The sequence below is a fragment of the Loxodonta africana genome, chromosome 1 (assembly GCF_030014295.1).
Source record: "Loxodonta africana isolate mLoxAfr1 chromosome 1, mLoxAfr1.hap2, whole genome shotgun sequence".
Lineage (NCBI taxonomy): Eukaryota > Metazoa > Chordata > Mammalia > Proboscidea > Elephantidae > Loxodonta > Loxodonta africana.
In genome coordinates, this window is record NC_087342.1 from 218786241 (window position 1) to 218806330 (window position 20090).

General features: G+C 47.1%; 1 protein-coding gene across 8 annotated transcripts in view; it reads right to left on the bottom strand.

Moving 5' to 3' along the window:
• Nucleotides 1-14175: 14175 nt before the first annotated feature.
• Nucleotides 14176-20090, bottom strand: part of ZC3H12D (zinc finger CCCH-type containing 12D) — a 52689-nt gene continuing 46774 nt past the window's right edge. For all 8 annotated transcript variants that reach the window (XM_003403971.3, XM_023549648.2, XM_023549607.2 and 5 more), the window contains 2 exons: nt 17528-17634; nt 14176-16411 (listed from right to left, as the gene is read on the bottom strand). In XM_003403971.3, coding sequence (XP_003404019.2) covers nt 15534-16411; nt 17528-17634 — 985 coding nt within the window. In that variant the 3' untranslated portion in view covers nt 14176-15533. The remainder of the gene's footprint in view (nt 16412-17527; nt 17635-20090) is intronic.

The following is a 20090-nucleotide window of genomic DNA, read 5'->3' on the forward strand; positions in this document are numbered from 1 at the left end:
CCAAAGTAAGTAAGGTGAAGTCTCACTATTTTGCTTCTACGGAGCACTCTGGTTGTATTTTTTCCAAGACTGAGTTGTTCACTTTGGCAGCCCACGGTATATTCGATATTCGTCATCAACACTTCAGTTTCAAGGCATCAATTCTTCTTCTGTCTTCCTTTTTCATTGTCCAGCTTTCACATGCATTATGAGGCGACTGAAAACACCATGCCTTGGGTCAGGTGCATCTTAGCCCTCAAAGTGACATCTTCGCTTTTTGATACTTTAAAGAGGTCTTTTGTAGCAGATTTTCCCAATGCAATTTGTCGTTTGATTTCTTGACTGCTGCTTCCATGGACGTGGATTGTTGGTCCAAGTAGAATGAAATCCTTTACGACTTCGATTTCTTCTTCATTTATCATGAAGTTGTTTATTGGTCCAGTTGTGAGGATTTTTGTTTTCTTCGTGGTCAGGTGACAACAAGCCATCAGCAAAGAGCCCTCTTAAATGAGAGAAACACAAGAGATAAACCCCCGGAAACATCACAAACCATCCAGTCCCAGGTGCATAGCTGGATTTTGCAGGATCCCACACTGCTCACTGTTGGTAACATGAGCCACATGTGGCTAGTTAAGCTTGTAATTAAATTAATTCAAATAAAAGAAAATTGCAAATTCAGTCCCTTTGTCACACTAGCCACATTTCAAATGTTCAGTGGCCACCTATGTCTAGGGCCCATCCTCTCGGACAGAGCAGAACATTTCCATCATCGCAGAAAATTCTACTGGTCAGCGCTAACGGAGAACACTGACTAGCTTACCCACGTGCAAAGATGGCTCAACATTAAAAAAAAAAAGAAGTTTTAAAAGAAATGCATATCAATGGGTTAAAGGACAAAGCACTCAGGGAATTTAAAACTAAATACACCAGTAATAGCCTGTGGGAAGGTGTGAGGAAAAAAAGAACCCATTCATATAACAATAACAATAAAAACTATGAGGTATCCAGGAATAATTTGAATAAAACTATATCCACACCGTTGTAGAGAAAATTACAAATCATTATTAAAGGACATAAAAGACAACTTAAGCAAATCTAGAGATTCGCCATATTCCTAGATGAGAAGAATCAATATTAGAAGTACGTTAATTCTCCACAAATTATTCTATAAATCTACAAATTCAAAACAATTCTAATAAAATTTAAGAACAGGTTTTTTGTGGAACTTGACAAGCTGGTCCTGAGCTTTTACACAGAACAATGAAGGTCAACGATAGTTAAGACACTTGTAAAGAAGAATAAAAAACAGAAGGGAGACTTGCCCCATGGTCCATTCACTAATTTAACAAATACTTATTGAGTACCTACTATGTAATCTAGTTTTAGGTGCTGGAAATAACAGTCGTTAACAAAATAGGTAGGCCTTACAGAGCTTAGCAAGGTTCCAAATACCAAGGGTTACTCTAAAGCTGTAATAAATGAGATGCTGTGGTATGGGCACAGGCACGGGAACAGAACGGACAGCCCAGAGACAGAAATTTGACATTTGACAGGGCTAGATAGTGGGAAATGATGCTTGAGAGTGGGAAAAATTCCTCACCACGCACCACCCTCAAATCCCAATTCTAGACTGAATTAAAGATCTAAAGTGAAATGCAAAACTTTAAAACTTTTCAAAGAAAACATAGAATACCTTTGTGACCCCGAGATGAGGAAATACTTCTTGTGTGACATGAAAAGCACAAACCATTAAAACCAAATTAAACCCATCGCTGTTGAGTTGATTCTGACTCATAGCAACCCTATAGGACTGCCCCATAGCTTTTCCAAGGAGCACCTGGTGGATCCAAACTGTGGGCCTTTTGGTTAGCAGCCAAACTCTTAACCACTACGCCACCAGGGTTGCCACAAACCACTAAGAAATTGTTAATAAATTAGGCTACATTACAATTTTTTTGTTCAACAAAAGTCCGTAGAATTGAAATAAGCCACAGACCAGGAGAAGATAGTTCCAGAGCATATAACTGAAAAAGAGCATTTATAAAGAATTGCTACAAATTAATAAGAAAAAGATAAAACAATATATTATAAAAATGGGCAAAGGTATGGATAGGCAATTCACACAAGAGGAAACTCAAAAAGCCAATAAACACTAAAAGACAGAAATTTTAAAAAACAGCCCATTGTCATCGAGTCAATTCTGACTCATGGCAACCTTATAGGACAGAGTAGAACTGCCCCATAGGGTTTCCAAGGAGTGCCTGGTAGATCCGAACTGCCAACCTTTTAGTTCGGAGCCACAGCTCTTAACCACTATGCCACCAGGGTTTCCAAAAGATAGAAATCAGGAAAATACAAATTAAAACAATATAATTACACAAGTCAGATTGGCAAGAGAAAGAACAAAAGACTAAAGGAAATAATGTGAATAATGTGGACCAAGAGGAAACCTACACACCACTGGCGAGACTGTGAACTGACTCTGCCACGCAAGCACAGCAGGCAAAATTTGAGAAGTGAAAATGAGCAGACCACGGTCTTAGCAATTCCACCCTCAGAGGTAGAGAGAAATTCTTGCGCATGAGCACAAGGAGATGTGTGTAAGGATAGTACTGCACAGAAAGTCTCTCAGCACTTGCCTGGGCTGGGACTGTGGCGTGGGGATCAACTGTGAATGGGCACAAGGGAGCTTATGGGAGTGACGGAAACGCTCCAAAACGGGACAGTGGCGATGGTTCCACAACTCAGTAAATTTAGTAACAATCATGGACTTGCATACTTAAAATGGGTAAATTAGATGGTCTGTAGATTATAATGAAATAAAGTTGTTTAAAAATTATCATTGCAGCCTTATTTGTAATGATAAGAAATTATAAACGGCCAATAATTTTGTAAATTGATTGTTATAGAGACTCCATTGGATATAAAACAGTTCAAATAAATAAAACCAAAGCTCCTTCTCTCAACATAAATAAATCTCCAAGAAGAAAAATAAAGGCTGAGGAAGAAAAAAGCAGGTTGCAAAATAATGCCTGTAATGTAATGGTAACATTTATATAACATTTGAAAACATACAGAGCAATGCTAAATAGTGTTTATGAAAGCATATAAATGTAGTGATGGTATAAAATATGCACGGGAACGATAAACTCCAAATTCAAGATGGTGGTTGTCTATGGAGAGAGAAGGGAAAACGGGACTAGAAATGGGCTATCCGGGGGCTTCTGCGCATCGGTAATGTTTTATTTCTTTACAAGGAAAAAAACACTGAAGCAAAACATGGCAAAACGTTAAAATTCAATTCAGGTGTTTGTTATAGTATTCTCCAATTTTGTGTATGTTCTAAATAGTTTATTATGAATTTAAAAATATGACATAAAAATATATTTTACTTGCCTTTTCAGTCACAGGTGAAACCCCAGCTCTTAGATCTTCCATCACAAAAGGCTGTAGCTGGCAAAGAGCAAGCGTAGGTGAGTGTTACCTAGATTTTATTATCGTCATCAATTGTTCACTGGTTACTGGCTTCCCACTTGGCACAACTAGACCTTTGGGAAGCACGCGATGATGCCAAAAGCCAATGACGGCAAACTTGGAGCGCTTGTCAGATCAATGGAGCCCAGGTTAAGGCATGCTGTGCTACAACAGTGACACCTAATGGTCAGTTTAGGTATTACAGGCGCCCCAGCTCTGAGGGGCTGGGAACTGACACAAGAGTATGACCAGCTGTGTTTCCTGGTCTGTTCTTCTAGGGCTTTTATGTGAAAAAGAACGAAGGATTCAGAACTGGTATGGAGTACAGCTGAGCAGTTTCTCTCTGCATTAGCCAAAGCAGATAAACGCCCTCTACAAGACCCTACTAAGGGAATTAAGACTGTTTTTTTCCTCCCTTCCAAAAGTAAGGGAAGTCAAGCTCCACGTCCTGGAGAAGCTTTCTCCCAGCCCTTTGCCAGCACTGAGGCAGTGGTTTGTGTTTTTCCTGTCAAAGCTCAGGTGCGCTCTGAATGATTTTTTCCACTTGTGGTCTTAGGAAATGTTTGTGTGTGTGCACACTTTGTGTCAGGTGTGTGATAGTCTAAAAGTCAGTCAGTGTTGACTCATTTTAACCAAATAAAATGTTGCAAAAAAGGTTTGCACTGACTCTATTTTACAAGCCACTTCTGAATGGGTGCCAAGATGCCACTGAGCTGGGTTAAGGTAGTGGGATTAATGGACGATTTGGGTGTTTTATTTCATATATTTCCCATTAATGTCTGATAGTCTTGTCACTAAACCTCTTTCTTAATAAAACAATGAAATAGACCCATAACTGAGGAAATTGATGACGTTGACCCACCAGGGTAGGCTTGGGCCTGGAAAGTGTGGCCTGAGAAGAATGCCATTTGTTGGAGTAAATGAAGTGATGTGTATAATTCAAAAATCAGTGTGGTGTTAAATATATGTAAGACAATTATTATTGTTGCTGTTGTTATCGTGGCTGCTAAAAGAAAACTACATTTTCTGTGTGCGTACTTAAGAGACGTTCTCCTGAGTTGCGCAACGCAGGGAGCCCACAAGCCCCTCAGACCTCTGCCCACATGAATAGTTAAAGAGGACAGCACAACCACCTCCTCACTTAAGGGGCATGGTTCCAGAGCTCTGACGTCTCCCTGCCCTCAACTCATCACCACCACCCCCTCCTCCCAATGCCTACCAACACCGGACGCCCTGCCCCAAAGCTCCATTCCTTTATTTGAAGTTTTCGCTTCTTCCACATAACTACCCGCTCCCAACTACTGCAGCAGAGCTTGCACTTGAATTTCTAATCACTTAAAAAAAAATTTTTTTTTTTATTTATTTTCGGGTGAGTGAGTTTCAGAGTCTTTGCTGAGAGCAGGTTTTGACAAGGACATGAAGGAGAAGAGTGGGGAGAGAATGAGGTCAGCTAAGGGCCCCAAAGTGCTTTCCAATGTCAGACTTTTGCTCAGGGCTGGTGATGACCCAGCCCTTGGCTGTTGGCTTGCATACGTCAGGTGAAGGTTGAAAAGGGAGTAGTGCAGGGAGAGAGCTAATCCATCAGGGACTGCGAACTTCATCTCTGGCCTTCTGGGCCCACAGGATGGCCCTGGCTGAGGACCACTCCCTGAGGCCGGGCTGCCCTGGCCAAGGGTCTGATTCCCTGTAGACCGGCTTCAGTGAGGGACCCCGTGTCTGGATAATAAAGTTCTTTTTTCTGGTTAAGTCAAGTCCAAAGGGTTCCTCATATTTGCATACAAGAGCCATAGCTCATAGAAAGTTCTCTCCCAACCACACATACCTGGATATGGCAATTAGACCTCAGGAGAACTTGAACACAAGACTTTTTCTCTGCCTTCCATCTCTGCATCTATGTGTCTTCATTTTTCTCTTTCTGTGTTTATTTTCTCTGTTTCTCAAACCACCATAAAAGATGACCACTCACATCTGAGTTCATACGATACACGAACATGGGGAGGCTGCCTCTCTCTCCCCTTCCCTGTCTAGATTCACGGAAGCTGCTGGTTACCCACCCAACATCCACTCCCCACTTTCTCCTTCCTGCGAGAAGCCCAATTTTGTTCAGGAATCCCTCATTCTCTCACACTACCATGAGGTTCAGGAGAAGCTGACTACATCCCTGCTTCCTACGACAGATTTTTCAGAAAGTAGGTTACCAGGCCTTCCGAGGAACCTCTGGGCGGGCTCAAACCTGCAGCCCTGCAATTAGCAATGAGCACTTTAACCCTTTGCACCACCCAGGGACTCCACGCCTTGGTTGGTCTAAGCCAAAATGGTTCCCTTCCCCCGGCCACAGAGAGTTCAGAAACTTTATCTTCCCCAATTTCTAAGTGAAATTTAGCATTTTCTTCCATTATAAACATAGATAACAAACCACAGTAGATTCATTAGCAACACCTGTGACTTTGTCACCAAATCGCAGATATTTTCGTATCACCTTAGAGTTGGCATAGACATCTGGAAATATCACTTCTGCTCATCACTACTTTGAAATAACAGATCTTAGGTTTCCCAATATGTCTTATGATTCAATGCACAAATACAACAGCAATATATTACTATAACCAACATTTGTCATTTCAAGAATCCTGATCAAAGGGTGGAAAATATAGAACAGAATTTCAAATTCTCATGACTTTATGGAGCCAGGAAGGCTGGATGAACCCCTGAAACTATTGCCCTGAGATAATCTTTAAACCTTAAGCCAAAAATATCCCCTGAAGTCTTCTTAAAACCAAACAACAATTTAGTTTAACTAGTAAAGAATGTCTGTCTTGAGCACTGTGCTCTTTCAACATCTATCTATATGGGATCAAACTGACAATAGCAACCGGAAAGATTAGATAAGAAACTTAAGGGACAGTGAGTTTATGTTAATGCGGGAGGAACAACTCAGAAAAGGAGGGTGAGAATGTAATCAGTATCACTGGATTGTACATGTAGAAATGGCTGGATTGTATGTTTTGCTGTGTATATTCTCAAAAACAACAAAACAAGAAATTATTTAATTTGTCATTTCAATGTTTTGATAACTGTATTCCAATTTAATTAATGTCCTTCGTAATCTTAGAATGGGTAGACAGGCTTCACCAGACTGCTAAAAAAAAAAAAAATTTTTTTTTTTAAGGTTAAGAACCCATGGTTTACAGAAGAGGGGAAAAAAAGGGGGGTGGGTGGGAATGGGAACGCAACAGGGCTGTCTCATGCTTGCTGCTCCACTGGACTGCAAGCTCCTTGACAGCCCAAGAAAGATGGGGTGGAGCTGGGGGCTGGATGAATCAGAGCAGTTAATGAAGAGTAAACTCGAGCAGATGGATCTCCATTGGATCTGACTTGAATCTTCCTCCTGAGCTTTTCCAACCCCACCCCCCACCCCAAGCTCCAGTGGAGGTAGAAAGGGTGGTTGGAGCGAGGCGGAAGAGGGGGTCAAAACTACTCACTGTAAGTCCAAAATTGAATCCAAGCACAGATGAGAACTTTCAGGGGCAGAGAGTCTAAATCAATGGGGATGGAACAAAATGGGTAGAGAGAGTGAGAATGGTGACACATTGTGAAGTATGCAGCGAACACCATGGAACAGCACAGGTAGAAACCGTGAATGGATATATGCTTGGTTGTGTATCTTGCCACCAAAAATAAAGATTTAACAGAAACTCTGTCACAGCTGTAGATGGAGTTTTGCATTTATTACACCTACCTCTTGGTGGAAACCCTTCAACACTGTCAAGGCCTACAGATACTGCCAGTGTCGTTTCAGCAAGTCACTGGAATGGGCAGGGTGGTTTTGTGTGTTGCAATAGGAAGAGGCAGTTGAGAAAACACAAAAATGGGATTTGGGTTTTTTTGTTTAGTTGAGGTTGATGGGGAGGGTTGGGAGAGGCAGATTCAAAGTTTCCCAGCAGAGAGGGTCCTGACTCATTTTTGTGGGCTCAGAGCTTGCACAGGCTTTCTAACTTAGTGTTTGTTTTGAACACCTCTTTTTTTTTTTTCTTTTCACCAATTAACAATTATTTCTAACATCCCTTTTGCTAATTCACAAGCTTCTAGTATTGATGTCTAAAACAATCGTTAAAGAACCTCAGACACTGCCTCTTGTGAGAAAACGCTCAATTAAGGGTCTTCAGATGCTAACCAACCACCCTTTGGGTGTAGGTTGTTGTTGTTAGGTGCTGTTGAGTCAGTTCTAACTCGTAATAACCCTATGCACAACAGAACAAAACACTGCCCAGTCCTGCACCTTCCTCACAATCATTGTTATGCTTGCGCCCATTGTTGCAGCCACTGTGTCAATCCATCTGGTTGAGGTCTTCCTCTTTTTTACTGACCCTCTGCTTTACCAAGCATGATGTCCTTCTCCAGGGACTGGTCCCTCCTGATAACATGTCCCATGTACGTGAGATGAAGTCCTATCATCCTCACTTCCAAGGAGCATGCTGGCTATACTTTCTCCAAGACAGATTTGTTCATTCTTTTGGCTGCCCATGGTATATTCAATATTCTTCACCAATACCTACTTCCAGAAAATTGACCGGTGAAAACCTTATGTATAGGTTGTTTAAATTAGAGTTACTTATATACGCATCAAAAAACCAAAAACCAAACTCAGTGCCGTCGAGTCGATTCCGACTCATAGTGACCCTATAGGACAGGGTAGAACTGCCCCATAGAGTTTCCAAGGAGCACCTGGTGGATTCGAACTGCCAACCCTTTGGTTAGTAGCCATAGCACTCAACCACTACGCCACCAGGGTTTCCTATATATGTATCAAAAAAAAAAAACCAAACCCATTGCCATCGAGTCGATTCCGACTCAACGACCCTATAAGACAGAGTAGAACTGCCCCATAGAGTTTCCAAGGAGAGCCTGGTGGATTTGAACCACTGACTTTTTGGTTAGCAGCCATAGCTCTTAACCACTACGCCACCAGGGTTTCCTATATATGCATACCTACCACTATTTACATGGAATCACTTTAATGTAAATTACCATAAAGAAAATATAAAATCGGCCTCTGCGAATTACTTCTCTGTGCCTCAGTTTCCTCCTCTGGAAGGTGGAAGTAATAGTACCCATCTCCTAGGTTGTTGTGAGGATTAAGTGAGGTGATACACAATAGCACAGCACAGTGAACCCTGGCTTTGTTTTTAACTAGAAGGTCAGTTCTTTGGGGCAGGATTTACCTTTGTCCACCACCACGTCCCCAGGCCCAGAAGGGTGCCTGCCATAGCAGACACCTAAAACACTTGCTGGATAAAGGAATAAATGAGCCAGAGTCTTTTTCAGAAATCCTCAAACTGATGGAATGGCCCTGAGGCCACAAGCACACCCCGTGCCCTGGAGCAGTGACTCCCTGGGCAGGAGTCCCCTCATGACCTCTGAGTGTCCGTCCTGCTCTGTCGTTAGTTACCGTTGAGTTGACTCCAGCTCATGGAGACCTTATGCATAACAGAACGAAAGGTTGCCTGGTTCTGCCTCATCGTGATCGTTAGTACATTTGAGTCCTTGAGTCCATTGTTGTGACTATTATGTCAATCCATCTCATTGAGGGTTTCCTTCATTTTCCTGACCCTCTACCAAATTTTTTCTAGCAATCGGTCTTTCCTGATGATGTTTCCAAAGTAAGCAAGACAAAGTCTCGCCATCCTCATTTCTAAGGAACATTCTGCTTGTATTTTTCTAAGAGCCTTTTATTTTTTCGTTCTTCTGGAAGTCCATGGTATCTTTAATATTTTTTACCAGCACCACAAATTGAATGCATCAATTCTTCCATCTTCCTGCTCTACCATGACATTAATGTACAGTCAATTCAGCCAGTTCTAATGGCTCCAACACAGGCCTCACCTCCCGGCCTGAAGAAAGGGGACCCAATGTGAGCCTGCCTTCTTCACAAACTAGCCCAGTCTTGTCTGGTTGTGCTTATAGACTGTATAAAGAGACCAATCCATCAGAGTCTGTAATAACTCATTTTGTTCTTGTTTAAGTCCCTCAGCAATGGAGGTGCAGGAGCCTCACAGAACGTGGGAAAGAAACCAGGCTGTAGGCAACTGAGCACAGGAGAGTGGAGCTCTGGGGGATCTCCCTGGGGAGTCTCAACAAGGGCTGCGAGCCAGAGAATATGGTACTGTGGCCCAGGCCTGCCAAAGGATAACTGCCATTTCGTATGAAATACGGGGCTGAGTCCCAACCCGGGTGTGAATCCTGATGGCGGAGCCTCGAAGTCAAGTCTTCCAGTGAAGAAACAGGGAAACCTTCCTGGCCCTGCAGCTTCTAAGTCGCTCTGAGTAAACAGGCAAAGGGAAGCCTCCCCGGGGCCCAGGAGGAACTTGGCCAACAAATCAAAGGTCAACAAAGCCATAAATCAACTGCATTTGCACCAAACACATCAGGAAGAGTTATTTTGAAAATGACTTGGCCCAAAAAATTCCCTGGAGCTGAATCAACTCAAAGAGCACAACCAGAGAGCAGGGAAACGCAGTCTGTCCATTTGTCTCCTCCTCTTCCAGCAGAGGTGGCTGAGGCCCCAGAGCCCAAACCTCCACAGGGAGGTCTGACCCTTTCACTTGCAATATCACAATCCCGAATGTTACGGGCCCAGGGACAGTGGCATCACTAGGATTGGTGTCACTCAGTGGGGTAACTCATGGTGTCACCCCCCCCATGGACCTCCTGCCGTACCAGTCCATACAGATTCCTTAGTAATGTTTTTCACACCAATGATACTCCTATGTCATAATTCCCATGTATCACTCCTTCTTTTCCTTTAATTACTTCACTCTCAAAAGAGTTATTGATATAGGTTCACAGACATTAATTACCACGATGTTGTAACTCAAGCATCAGAAAATTTGACAAGATCAGCCACTGTAACAACACAACAGCAGCCACGAAAACAACAGTGCGTGCTTCTAGCGCGTGCAGACGAAACCACGTGATTCGAAGCATCATTGTAATCGGGTCATAATGACAGCTCTGATCGCAGCGCAATGTTGTCGTCAGGTGCCTTCGAGTCAGTTCCAACTCATAGCGACCCTACGTACAAAAGAGTAAAACACAGCCCAGTCCTGCACCATCCTCACAATCGTTGCTGTGTTTGAGCCCATTGTTGCAGCCACTGTGTCAATCCATCTTGTTGAGGGTCTTCCTCTTTTTCACTGACCCTCTACTTTACCAAGCGTGATGTCCTTCTCCAGGGAGACTGGTCCCTGCTGGTAACATGTCCAAAGTAAATTAGCATAGAGTTTTAGCCTTATAGGTATATTGATACATGTAAGCTGGGCTTATGAGAAATGTTTTTGTTGTTATAACTACAGGGATATTTTTAGGCAGTCATTTTGATGTCATCCTCTCTGACAGTGTCTCCCAGTGCAGTCTGCACCCCCTGCACCTGCTTAATGATGCCACTGCCTAGGGAGCCCCAAGGTTAAGGGGTCTTCTGGCAAGAGCTACTGCAGCAGACTGGCCTGGAGCTCATGTGAGGGGCCTCCAAGGCTCCTCAACCTTCCCAGGAACCAGGGCCTATACTCACCTGGACTGTGAACACAGGTTCTGGCTGAGGTTAGCCAGGTGCCACCCACAGACCTGCCCCAGGTAGATTCTTCCAATGAAACACATGCATGTATGGAAAGAGATCTAGGAGGATCAGCACTTCTGTGTTATCAAACGTCAAGGGTTGGTTTTTCTCTCTGCCTACCTGAATCTTTTATGATGAGTGTGTGTACTCTCCTGCCTGCCTTCTCATCTTTGCTTTTGAGTAGACAATGCCCTTTTGATCTCCTGGTAATTAATTGTTCTACGGAGTAAGTTCCTCTCAGGCGTTACTGTTTCTCTTAGGGGCTTGTCTGTTGTTTGGCTGGGAGGTGGTCACCGGGAATGATTTTAGTTTCAGGTCAGAAGGATGGCTTCCATAGTCGGGGTTCCTCCAGTCTCGGTCAGACTAATAAGTCTGGTCTTTTTTGTGAATTTGATTTTTTGTTCTGCAATTTTTCTCCTACTCTATCTGGACCATCTATTGTGATCCCAGTCAGACAAGTCGGTAGTGGTAGCCAGACACTATCTAGTTCTTCTGGTCTTGGGGATGTATAGGCTGTGGTTTGTGGGTTCATTTGTCCTTTAGAGTAATTGCTCCCCTGGGTCTTTGGTTTTCTTTTTTTTTTTTTTTTTTTCCTATTTATATAAGATTCTTTTTTTAATTGTGGTTTAGTTGAAAGTTTACAGCTCAAGTTAATTTCTCATTCAAAAATTTAAACACATGTTGTTTTGTGACATCAGTTGCAATCCCCACATTGTGACAGCACACTCCCCCTTTCCATCCCAGGGTTCTCAGTGTCCATTCAATCAGTTCCTGTCCCTTCCTGCCTTCTCATCCTGCTTTTGGACAGAAGCTGCCCATTTGGTCTTGTATATCTGACTAAATTAAGAAGCATGTTCCTCAGGTGTATTATTTTTTGTTTTAGAGTCCTGTCTAATCTTTGAAGAGTGGGCCTCAGGAATGGTTTCAGTTCTAGGTTAATAGAGCACGTGGGGGCCGTAGTTTCGGGGGCTCCTCCAGTTTCCGTCAGACCGGTAAGTCTCGTCTTTTTTGTGAATTTGATTTTTTGTTCTGCAATTTTTCTCCAGCTCTGTCCAGGACCCTCTGTTGTGGTCCCAGTCAGAGAAGTCAGTAGTGGTAGCCGGGCACCATCTAGTTTTTCTGGTCTCAGGTTGTGTAGGCGGTTGTTCATGTGGCTCATTAGTCCTTTACACTAATTGCTCCCTTGGGTCTTTGGTTTTCTTAATTCTCCTTTGCTTCAGGTGGTTAAGAGACCAATATTTGTATCTTAGATGGTCACTCGCCAGCTTTTAAGACCCCAGACGCTACTCACTATCAGGATCCATTTTGTCTGGAACAATGCCAACATGAATGGCTCCCCTTACTTCAGCTGTCCCTCCTGAGCCCCCACGTACTGCAATTCTTCCTCAAACCACCTTCCAGGCAGAGGCCTCTGGGAAGGCCTCACCAGAGGCAACACAGCCCAGTCCAGGGTTCCTCGGATTTGCATACTCGAAGACTCCACTGCAGGTTTAAGCAAGAAGTCAGCTTTGATGGAACTGCTTCGTGGTTCTGTGATGAGGATGTAAAAAGCCTAGGAAACAGGCTAGCAGCTTCTGTCCTTGGGAACAACTCGCTGGATACCCTTGGGCTTCATTGCTTCTCCTGGAAAGGAGGATTCTAAACCAATCGCCATCAGGTTCATTCTGACTCATGGTGACCACATGTGTGTCTGAATAGAACTGTGCTCCATCCGGTTTCAATGGCTGACTTTTCAGAAGTGGATTGCCAGACTTTTCTTCCAAGGTGCCTCTGGGTAGATTCGAACCACCAGCCTTTCAGTTAGCATAGAGTCCAGGGCTTAACTGTTTGGGTCGCCCAGGGACTTCAGGGATTCTAGCCCCTGGAAAAGACAGATTCTAGCCCATCCCCCTCGTGAAATCACACTGAATAGCACCTGCTGAAACTGGCCATAACCTCAGTCTTCACACCCACAATATTTGACATGAAAACTCAATTTAGGGGGACAGAGTCGATGCGAGAGAAACTGGATATACAATTTGACAATCAAGAGCCCAGGTGTGGGTGAAAGTGATTTATTTTGGACCTACAGCAAGAGCTACGCAGCTAGGGACGTTCCAGTGACCTGTCCCTTCCATGCTTTGTGTCACAAAGACATACAAAGACTTTGGAAAAAAACTCCAAAGGGGATTACACTTGAAATGTGTTGTTTCTGCACTTGTTTTTGTGCTTGTCTTAATCACAGTGAAACAAATAAAAATAGCTTTACAGCTTACTAAAACTCAAACTTGTCCTCAAAGGAAGCAGTTTAAACATTTTCAACTACAAATTCGCGATGCAACAATTCCGCGGCAGGAGCCAGACCTGATGGACAGAGAGCAGCCTAAACAGAAAGCTTGTCTTGTCAAAAGAAAAAAATGAAAGTCTCAAGGAAAATCCAATTTACCTAGAAAGAGCAGGCCCTCTTCAGGACTGAGGTCCCCAAACAATCAAACAAAATTGCGGGTGCGGGGTCCTCTTTGGAAAATGGGGGTGAGGGAGAGAGCAGGCTCAAGCCATGCTAAGAATATTGTTTATAAAGATGATTTTGGGCACAGATAGTGGTGGTGGTTGTACAACATGGAGAATGTAATTAATGTCACTGAATTGTACACTTAAAACTGGCTAAAATTTTTTGTTATGTATATTTTACCACAATAAAGTTATTTTAAAAAAAAAATGAAAGGAACCACTGGGAAACACAATACCAGTGTTATTTGTGTCCTATAGGGTCGCTATCAGTCAGAATCGACTCGACAGCACACAACAATGCTTACCATGAATAAGAGCTGGGAATGGATTTTTTGAGGTGCCCCCTGGGCTGTACCTACATTACGGGCAGCCTAGTATAAACTAAAAAGAGTCTTCCTTGCCTTTGCCAGACCCCAGGAAGCTCACAGAGTCGGGGGTTAGTTTTCTACAGGTAAGCACCTCACACATTCCCTGAATGGCCAAGCTAACAAGTTCCCTGACTAACAAATGAGCCGAGACCTGGAGAGCTGGAATCATGCCCAGGAATGGCGCGACAGTCCCCTGAGAATGGGGGTGGGCGGGGGTCCCCACCCTGGCTAACTGCCCTCATTTCTTATCTGTTGGGAATGGCTCGGCCCATTCTCCATTTTTTTCCCCCAAAACTTAGAGCTGTGGCTGGCTGGAAGAAACAGCAATAGGGGAAGGTGACAATACAACTCTGGGCTTGAGGCTTATCCCAGCTCTCTTAATGGCCCACTGGAGGTTTCTGAGCAGAAGTCCTGACTTGCTAGGCCTTGGCTCAGCTGTGAGATGGGCTTAGAAGGCTCCAGTGCCAGAAACCGCCATGATGCACGGCTGAAAAAATGGGAGTGCTTAGCCCTGAGCCAAGAATGGGTGTCTGTGTCTCTGTGCATGGTATGAGTGCGGTGCCTGTGTGTGATGTGTGGGGAGTGTGTGTGGTATGTATGAATGGTGCGTGCACGATGTATATGTGTGTAATGTGTGTGTAGTGTGTGATGTGTGTGTGGTGTGTGTATGATGTGTGTGTGATATTTGTGTGTGGTACTTGTGGTGTGTGTGGTTGTGTGCTGTGTGTGTGGTAAGTGTACGAAGCGCGGTATGTGTGTATGTGCTGTGTATGTGACATCTGTGTGTGGGACGTGTGTGGTATGCATGTTCAAAGGGGGTGAAGGCCCCAGAGGCAAGCCCTCAGGAAGAAGTGTGCAGCCATACCTCCACAGGGGAGCACAGCCATGAGATTTCAGAATGACAGGGGAGCCCAGACATCAAAGTTAGAACGCTGATTCCCCTCGTGGGTGGGGTTAGAGACATGAAAACCTCGAGATACCAAAAGCTCCACTGGCCATCTGACTACACATTTCAAACATCATTTGATGCAATGAAATTCAAGACCATTTACCAGTATTTTTTCAAACTTTTGACTACGACCCATATTAAGAAAATTTTACATGGCTACCACCAGTATACAGGCACGCATATACATAGATAACAAACAAAAGTTTTAGGAAATAATACCTAGCCTTATTACCTGCGGTGTGCTCCGACTGTCCCATCCCATTCCATTTCTGGTGATGACCCACTACACTGACTTTGCGACCCTCCTGTGAGTCTCATTTGCAGTTTGACAAAAACAGCCATGAACTATTTCCCACAAACCCTTGGGGCTGCAATGGGGCTTGTAGTCTTCCATCCGGTAAGAAACCACTCCACCGGGGATGTGGTCAACGTTCTTCCCCAGAATGTGGACCTCCACGTAGCACAGCCAGAGACAGTGAGGGTCACCAAGGGCCGCCACGGGCGCTGCTAAGGATGAGGAAATAGGCTTCCCTGACCATCTTTAAAGTAAACAGTGTCCTACAGCGTGGGCTGGCTCAGGTCCACGCTTGTAACTGTCAGCCCACTCAGCCCACGTTGCAGAAGCGTTTCGAACACCACTCTCAGTCCTTGGACGATTTCCTTAGGGGTCTCCCAGCGGCGCAGCAGCCCGTTGGAATCTCTGGATGAGGAGGATGAGCCTGGTGATGTCGGACTGCGCAGGAAACAAGGCCATCACGCGGTCTACCTGCTCAGGCGGGAAGAGGCAGCAGAGCGCGGTGCGCGCCTGGGTGCGCTTGTCTAACACAGAGTCGGCAGCCGTGGGCGCGTACCCAGAGGGTTCCCCAAAGGTGCAGTCGCCCCAGCCCGACTCTGCCCAGGCCGAGCGGCCCGGGAAACGGTCCAACTCTTGTGAAAGGACCCACGGCTCCTTGGGCTGCTTGCGAGCGGGAAGCAGGTCACTCTGTAGGTCGGTGGGGCAGAATCCACCCTGCGGGCTCGACAGGGCTGCGTGGTCGCCAAGGGGGAACGGACCCTGGGGGCTCCGGAGGCTAGGCAGGGATAGCCCCGGCGTCCCTGGACACGGAGGTCCTGCCCGCGGGGACGGCGGGGCCCCGGAGACGAGGCCGCCAGTGGGCACCCAGTCGGGACAGCGCAGCCCCGGCGCGAGGTCGCAGCTGGGGCCCGGGAATTGCACCCCCAGCAGCCCCAGGTCGTCACTGACGGCTAGCCGAGAGAAGCGCCCTTCGAGGGCCGCCAAGTCTGCGGCCGGCCGCGCCTGCGGGAGGCTATGCGCGCCGGGGGCCCGGGACACGGGCAGGGCTGGCGTCGGGACGCCCCGGGAGCTCTGCCCTGGCCTGCCGGCCACCGCCCCCGCGCCCCGCAGCCGCTCCTCCCTGGCGCTCGCGCCGTACCAGGCACGGGTTTGGGCGCGCAGCTCGTCGGCCACGGCCAGCTGCGCGCGGTGCGGCCTTTCCGGGTGGTAGAACTTGCACTTGATGCCGTAGGTGCATTTCTTGCCTGGAAAGGGCAGGGGAGAGAGGGCGCCGGTGAGACTTCGGGCGGGTAGAGACCGTGCGGCCCCAGGGCGCTCGGGCTATCCCCCTCCCGGCAGGCCGCCTGACCTCTGCAGAGTCCGGCAAAAGGCCTCGGAACTGGGGCCCTGCCTGGAAGTGGGGAGAAGTGCCCTCAGTGTGTGTGGGATTAGGGAGGTTTCAGCATGCCCCCCGCCCGCCGTGGTGTGGTGGGCACCAACCCCAGTGCTGGGAATAGTGGGTGTCAGTCTGGGAACTCCTTCTGACCACGGACTGAGACCAAACCTCTGGGTCCAACGTCTTTCAACGTCCACTTTCCCGGGGAATCTGTGGATAGGGCCATCCTTGGGGGGCAGGGAGTGGGGAATAGTGGCCCATAGGCTTCTACTGCCAGCTGCCTGTGTTTTCACCACTGAGGCCCTTGTACTAACCACTGCCCTCTCTGTACAGCAGGTTCTCACAAAGGTGACCAAATAATTTCTCATCCAAAGTGGGGCACTTTTGAGAGTGAAAGGGGCGGGATGGGCCAGCCTGGAGGTATGTGTGGTCACCCCATTCTAACAAGAAGTGACTGTGCATAGCACCCAAGGCTTTGTTGAGCTTCTGTAGGCACAAAAACCAAGACGCGGGACATTACATAACTTGCCAAAGCAAAGTTAGTGAAAAAACTGGCTAGAGGGTGGCGTCCCAGAAGGGATAAAATCCTTACTTGGCCAAAGTCCTTAAGGGTGGTGGTACAGGATGAGAACATAGGTGCCAGGGTGCTAGGTGAAGAGACTGAGAAAGGGAAGCTTGGAGGTTCCCACAGCCTCCCTGCTGCCTGGACACAGCTTTGGCCTGTGTGTGACCCTGCATCTGGCCCTCACAGACGCTCCATGCAACAGACATCCATGAAGTCAGTGCATTTTCTTCCAATCGCCCTATCTGGAAACTGCAGCCCAGAGAGGTTAAGCTACCTCTCCCAGGGTCACACAGCTGGTCAAGGGCAAAATCCGGGTTAGAAGCCAGGCTGCTGACCACTAGGCCAGTGGTTGTGACTGTGCCCAAGCTGCCCATGACACAGTCCCTGAACAGGGTGCACAGGGCATTGGGTGCCACCCACCATAGGGGCAGTGCTGCCAGGACGGCGGCGGGGGCTTGGGCTTCCGGCTCAGAAAGTTGCTCAGGGTGGGTCCGCGGCGGCCCAGGGGGTCATCAGGAGGCATAAACCTGGAAACAAGAACAGGGAGGCAACAGTAAAACAGCCTCACCACTGACACTGATATGCAGAGCTGGCCTAGGCCACCCAGCGGAGCTAAGGGCAGCCCCAGGCCTAAACTTGGGCTCTTCCCGCCCCCGGGGAGGGGCAGGGGAGGTGGTTCACAGCATTTTAAAGCAGCAAAAAAAAAAAAAAACCCATCCTTCACATGGGCCCTTACATAGAGCCCAACACAAATCATAGGGTGCTGGCTGCCTGGGCTGTGTGGGGTTTCCCTGGTGAGGGTCAGGGCAGTAGGGTCAGTGCTGCACCACCTGGGAGCTTGTTTTACAAAATGCACGCTCCAAGGTTCCACACCCCATCTGCTTAATTAGAATCTCAAACTGTCCAGGAATCTGCATTTTTTAACAATCTCAGAGGTGAATCTTATCCACTGCAATTGAAGACTAATTGCTCTAGGGCTCCCCTGGGTCCTGATCTGAAAGCTGCCTTCCTAACCACCAAATCGCCTCCACGTGTTGCAGATTAGAACTGTGCTCTGTAGAGTTTTCAAAGTTGTGACTTTTCAGAATCCCATCACCAGGCCTTTCTTCCAAGGCACCTCTGGGTGGATCCAAACCACCAACCTTTTGGTTAGTAGTCAAGGTTTGTGCCACCCAGGGATTCCACTGCCTTCCTGGTCCTCAAGAAAAGGCTTGAAGTCACGCAGGGCTGACAAACAGTTCCTAGAGTGTTTCCGAGTCAGATGAGCTCCCCAAGGCTTATATCCCATTTCTAGTGCACCTCACCCTGTGCCTAACACAGTTCTGGGTACGTGTGGGTGATGGACAGATAGTACCAGAGCGTTCGAAGCACCTGTTGGTGGTCAGTGAAGAAGCACAGGGCCCTCGCTCCAAGGCCAACCCCCGGTGCCCACCTCTCTGCAGCCCCCAGAGGCTCTGGGTTTGGTCTCAGCTCCCATGGGCACCCTGACTCTGCACATGCTGTTCTCTGACACTCTCCCAACCTTTGTCTTGTCCCTCTCCCTTCCCTGGCATTAAGCCCCAGCAAGGCAGGGAATATGCAGGTGCCCAAGGCTCAGAGGGAAAACAAAATTCCTCAGAAGGAAAACTCTCCTCCTTCAGCGAGATCTGCTTTTTTATATGAATACTTTTGTTCCCTGGAGACCCATCCAGATCAGACAAGGCTCTCTGGACAGGCTGTGGATTCCAAGTGGGGGCCTGTTTTCCGGGCTGGTGTCCCTCTAAGAGTCATTTTGGGGTCCACCCTGCAGACCCCGACCAGCCCAGTCCCGGAAGCTGGGCCATCCCGGGTCCTGTGCAGCCTCTGGCTCAGATCCCAGCTACACAGTCTGCTCAGAGCTTGGCCTGGGCCAAGAATCTGGGAGCGGCCAGTGCGGTTATTCAAGTTCCAAAGACTTCACCTCCTGCTCTCTCACAGGCCTCAGCCGGCCGCAGCCTCCTGTGCCAAGAGGGCCTTGTGGAAGCGCCCAGGGCGCCGAGCGAGTGCCCTCACCCACAGGGGGATGGTAGGCCCTTAGCAGTGGCCTGTGTGTCAAAAGGATTTGGCCCAGGCCCCAGGCTGTTACAGCCATGGCCTATCAGACCACAAGAGCATTTTCTGGAACACACAGTTACCAGGCTTGCCAGATCCCTCTGGGCCTAAACTGGACAGTGGGAGCCGCTGGCCTGTGTATCTGGACATGACAGTGGGGGCTACTCTGGGACAGCATCTGCCCTGGGGCTCAGGAGGGGTCTCCACCTCCAAGCTGCAGAGGCAGGTGGTCGTGCGAGCAATAGTGTCCCCTGGGGGAACCATGTCCTGGTCAGGGGCTGGGAATAACTGCTACCACTTAGGGTATAATTATCTCTAACCCCCACCACCATCTCAGAGGAAAGTGTTATGAATCCTTTTCAAGTAGAAGACAGTTTGTTTCAGGGAGGGTGAGTGATTGCCCGCTGACTCAGTCAGCAAGTGACAGAGTCTCAGTTTAAACCCTCATCCGGTGGCTCAAAGCCACCCTCCTCCACATGTACCACACTGCCTCCCCAGCTTTGGGATAAGGAGCTGGTTGGTGAATGCAAGTGGCCTGTCCCAAAGGACAGTGTCTTCTCCTCTCTCCCCATCCCCTTTCCCAGGGCCACAACCATTCATTCATTCATTCACTTACTCGTTCACTCATTCATTCATCTACAAATAGTTACTGAATGCCCATTACATGCCAGGGAGTCCCTAGGTGGTGTAAAAGGTTAATATGCATGGCTGCTAACCAAATGGTTGGAGGTTCAAGTCCACTCAGAGGTGCCTCAAAGAAAAACCTAGCATCTATTTCCAGAAAATCAGCTATTGAGAGCCCTATGGAGCCCTTCTCCGACACACATGGGTTGCCATGAGTCAGCAACTGGTTATTATGTGCCAGGCATACCGGGGATATGGCAAATGAGGCAGAGTCCCTGCCCTCAGGGAG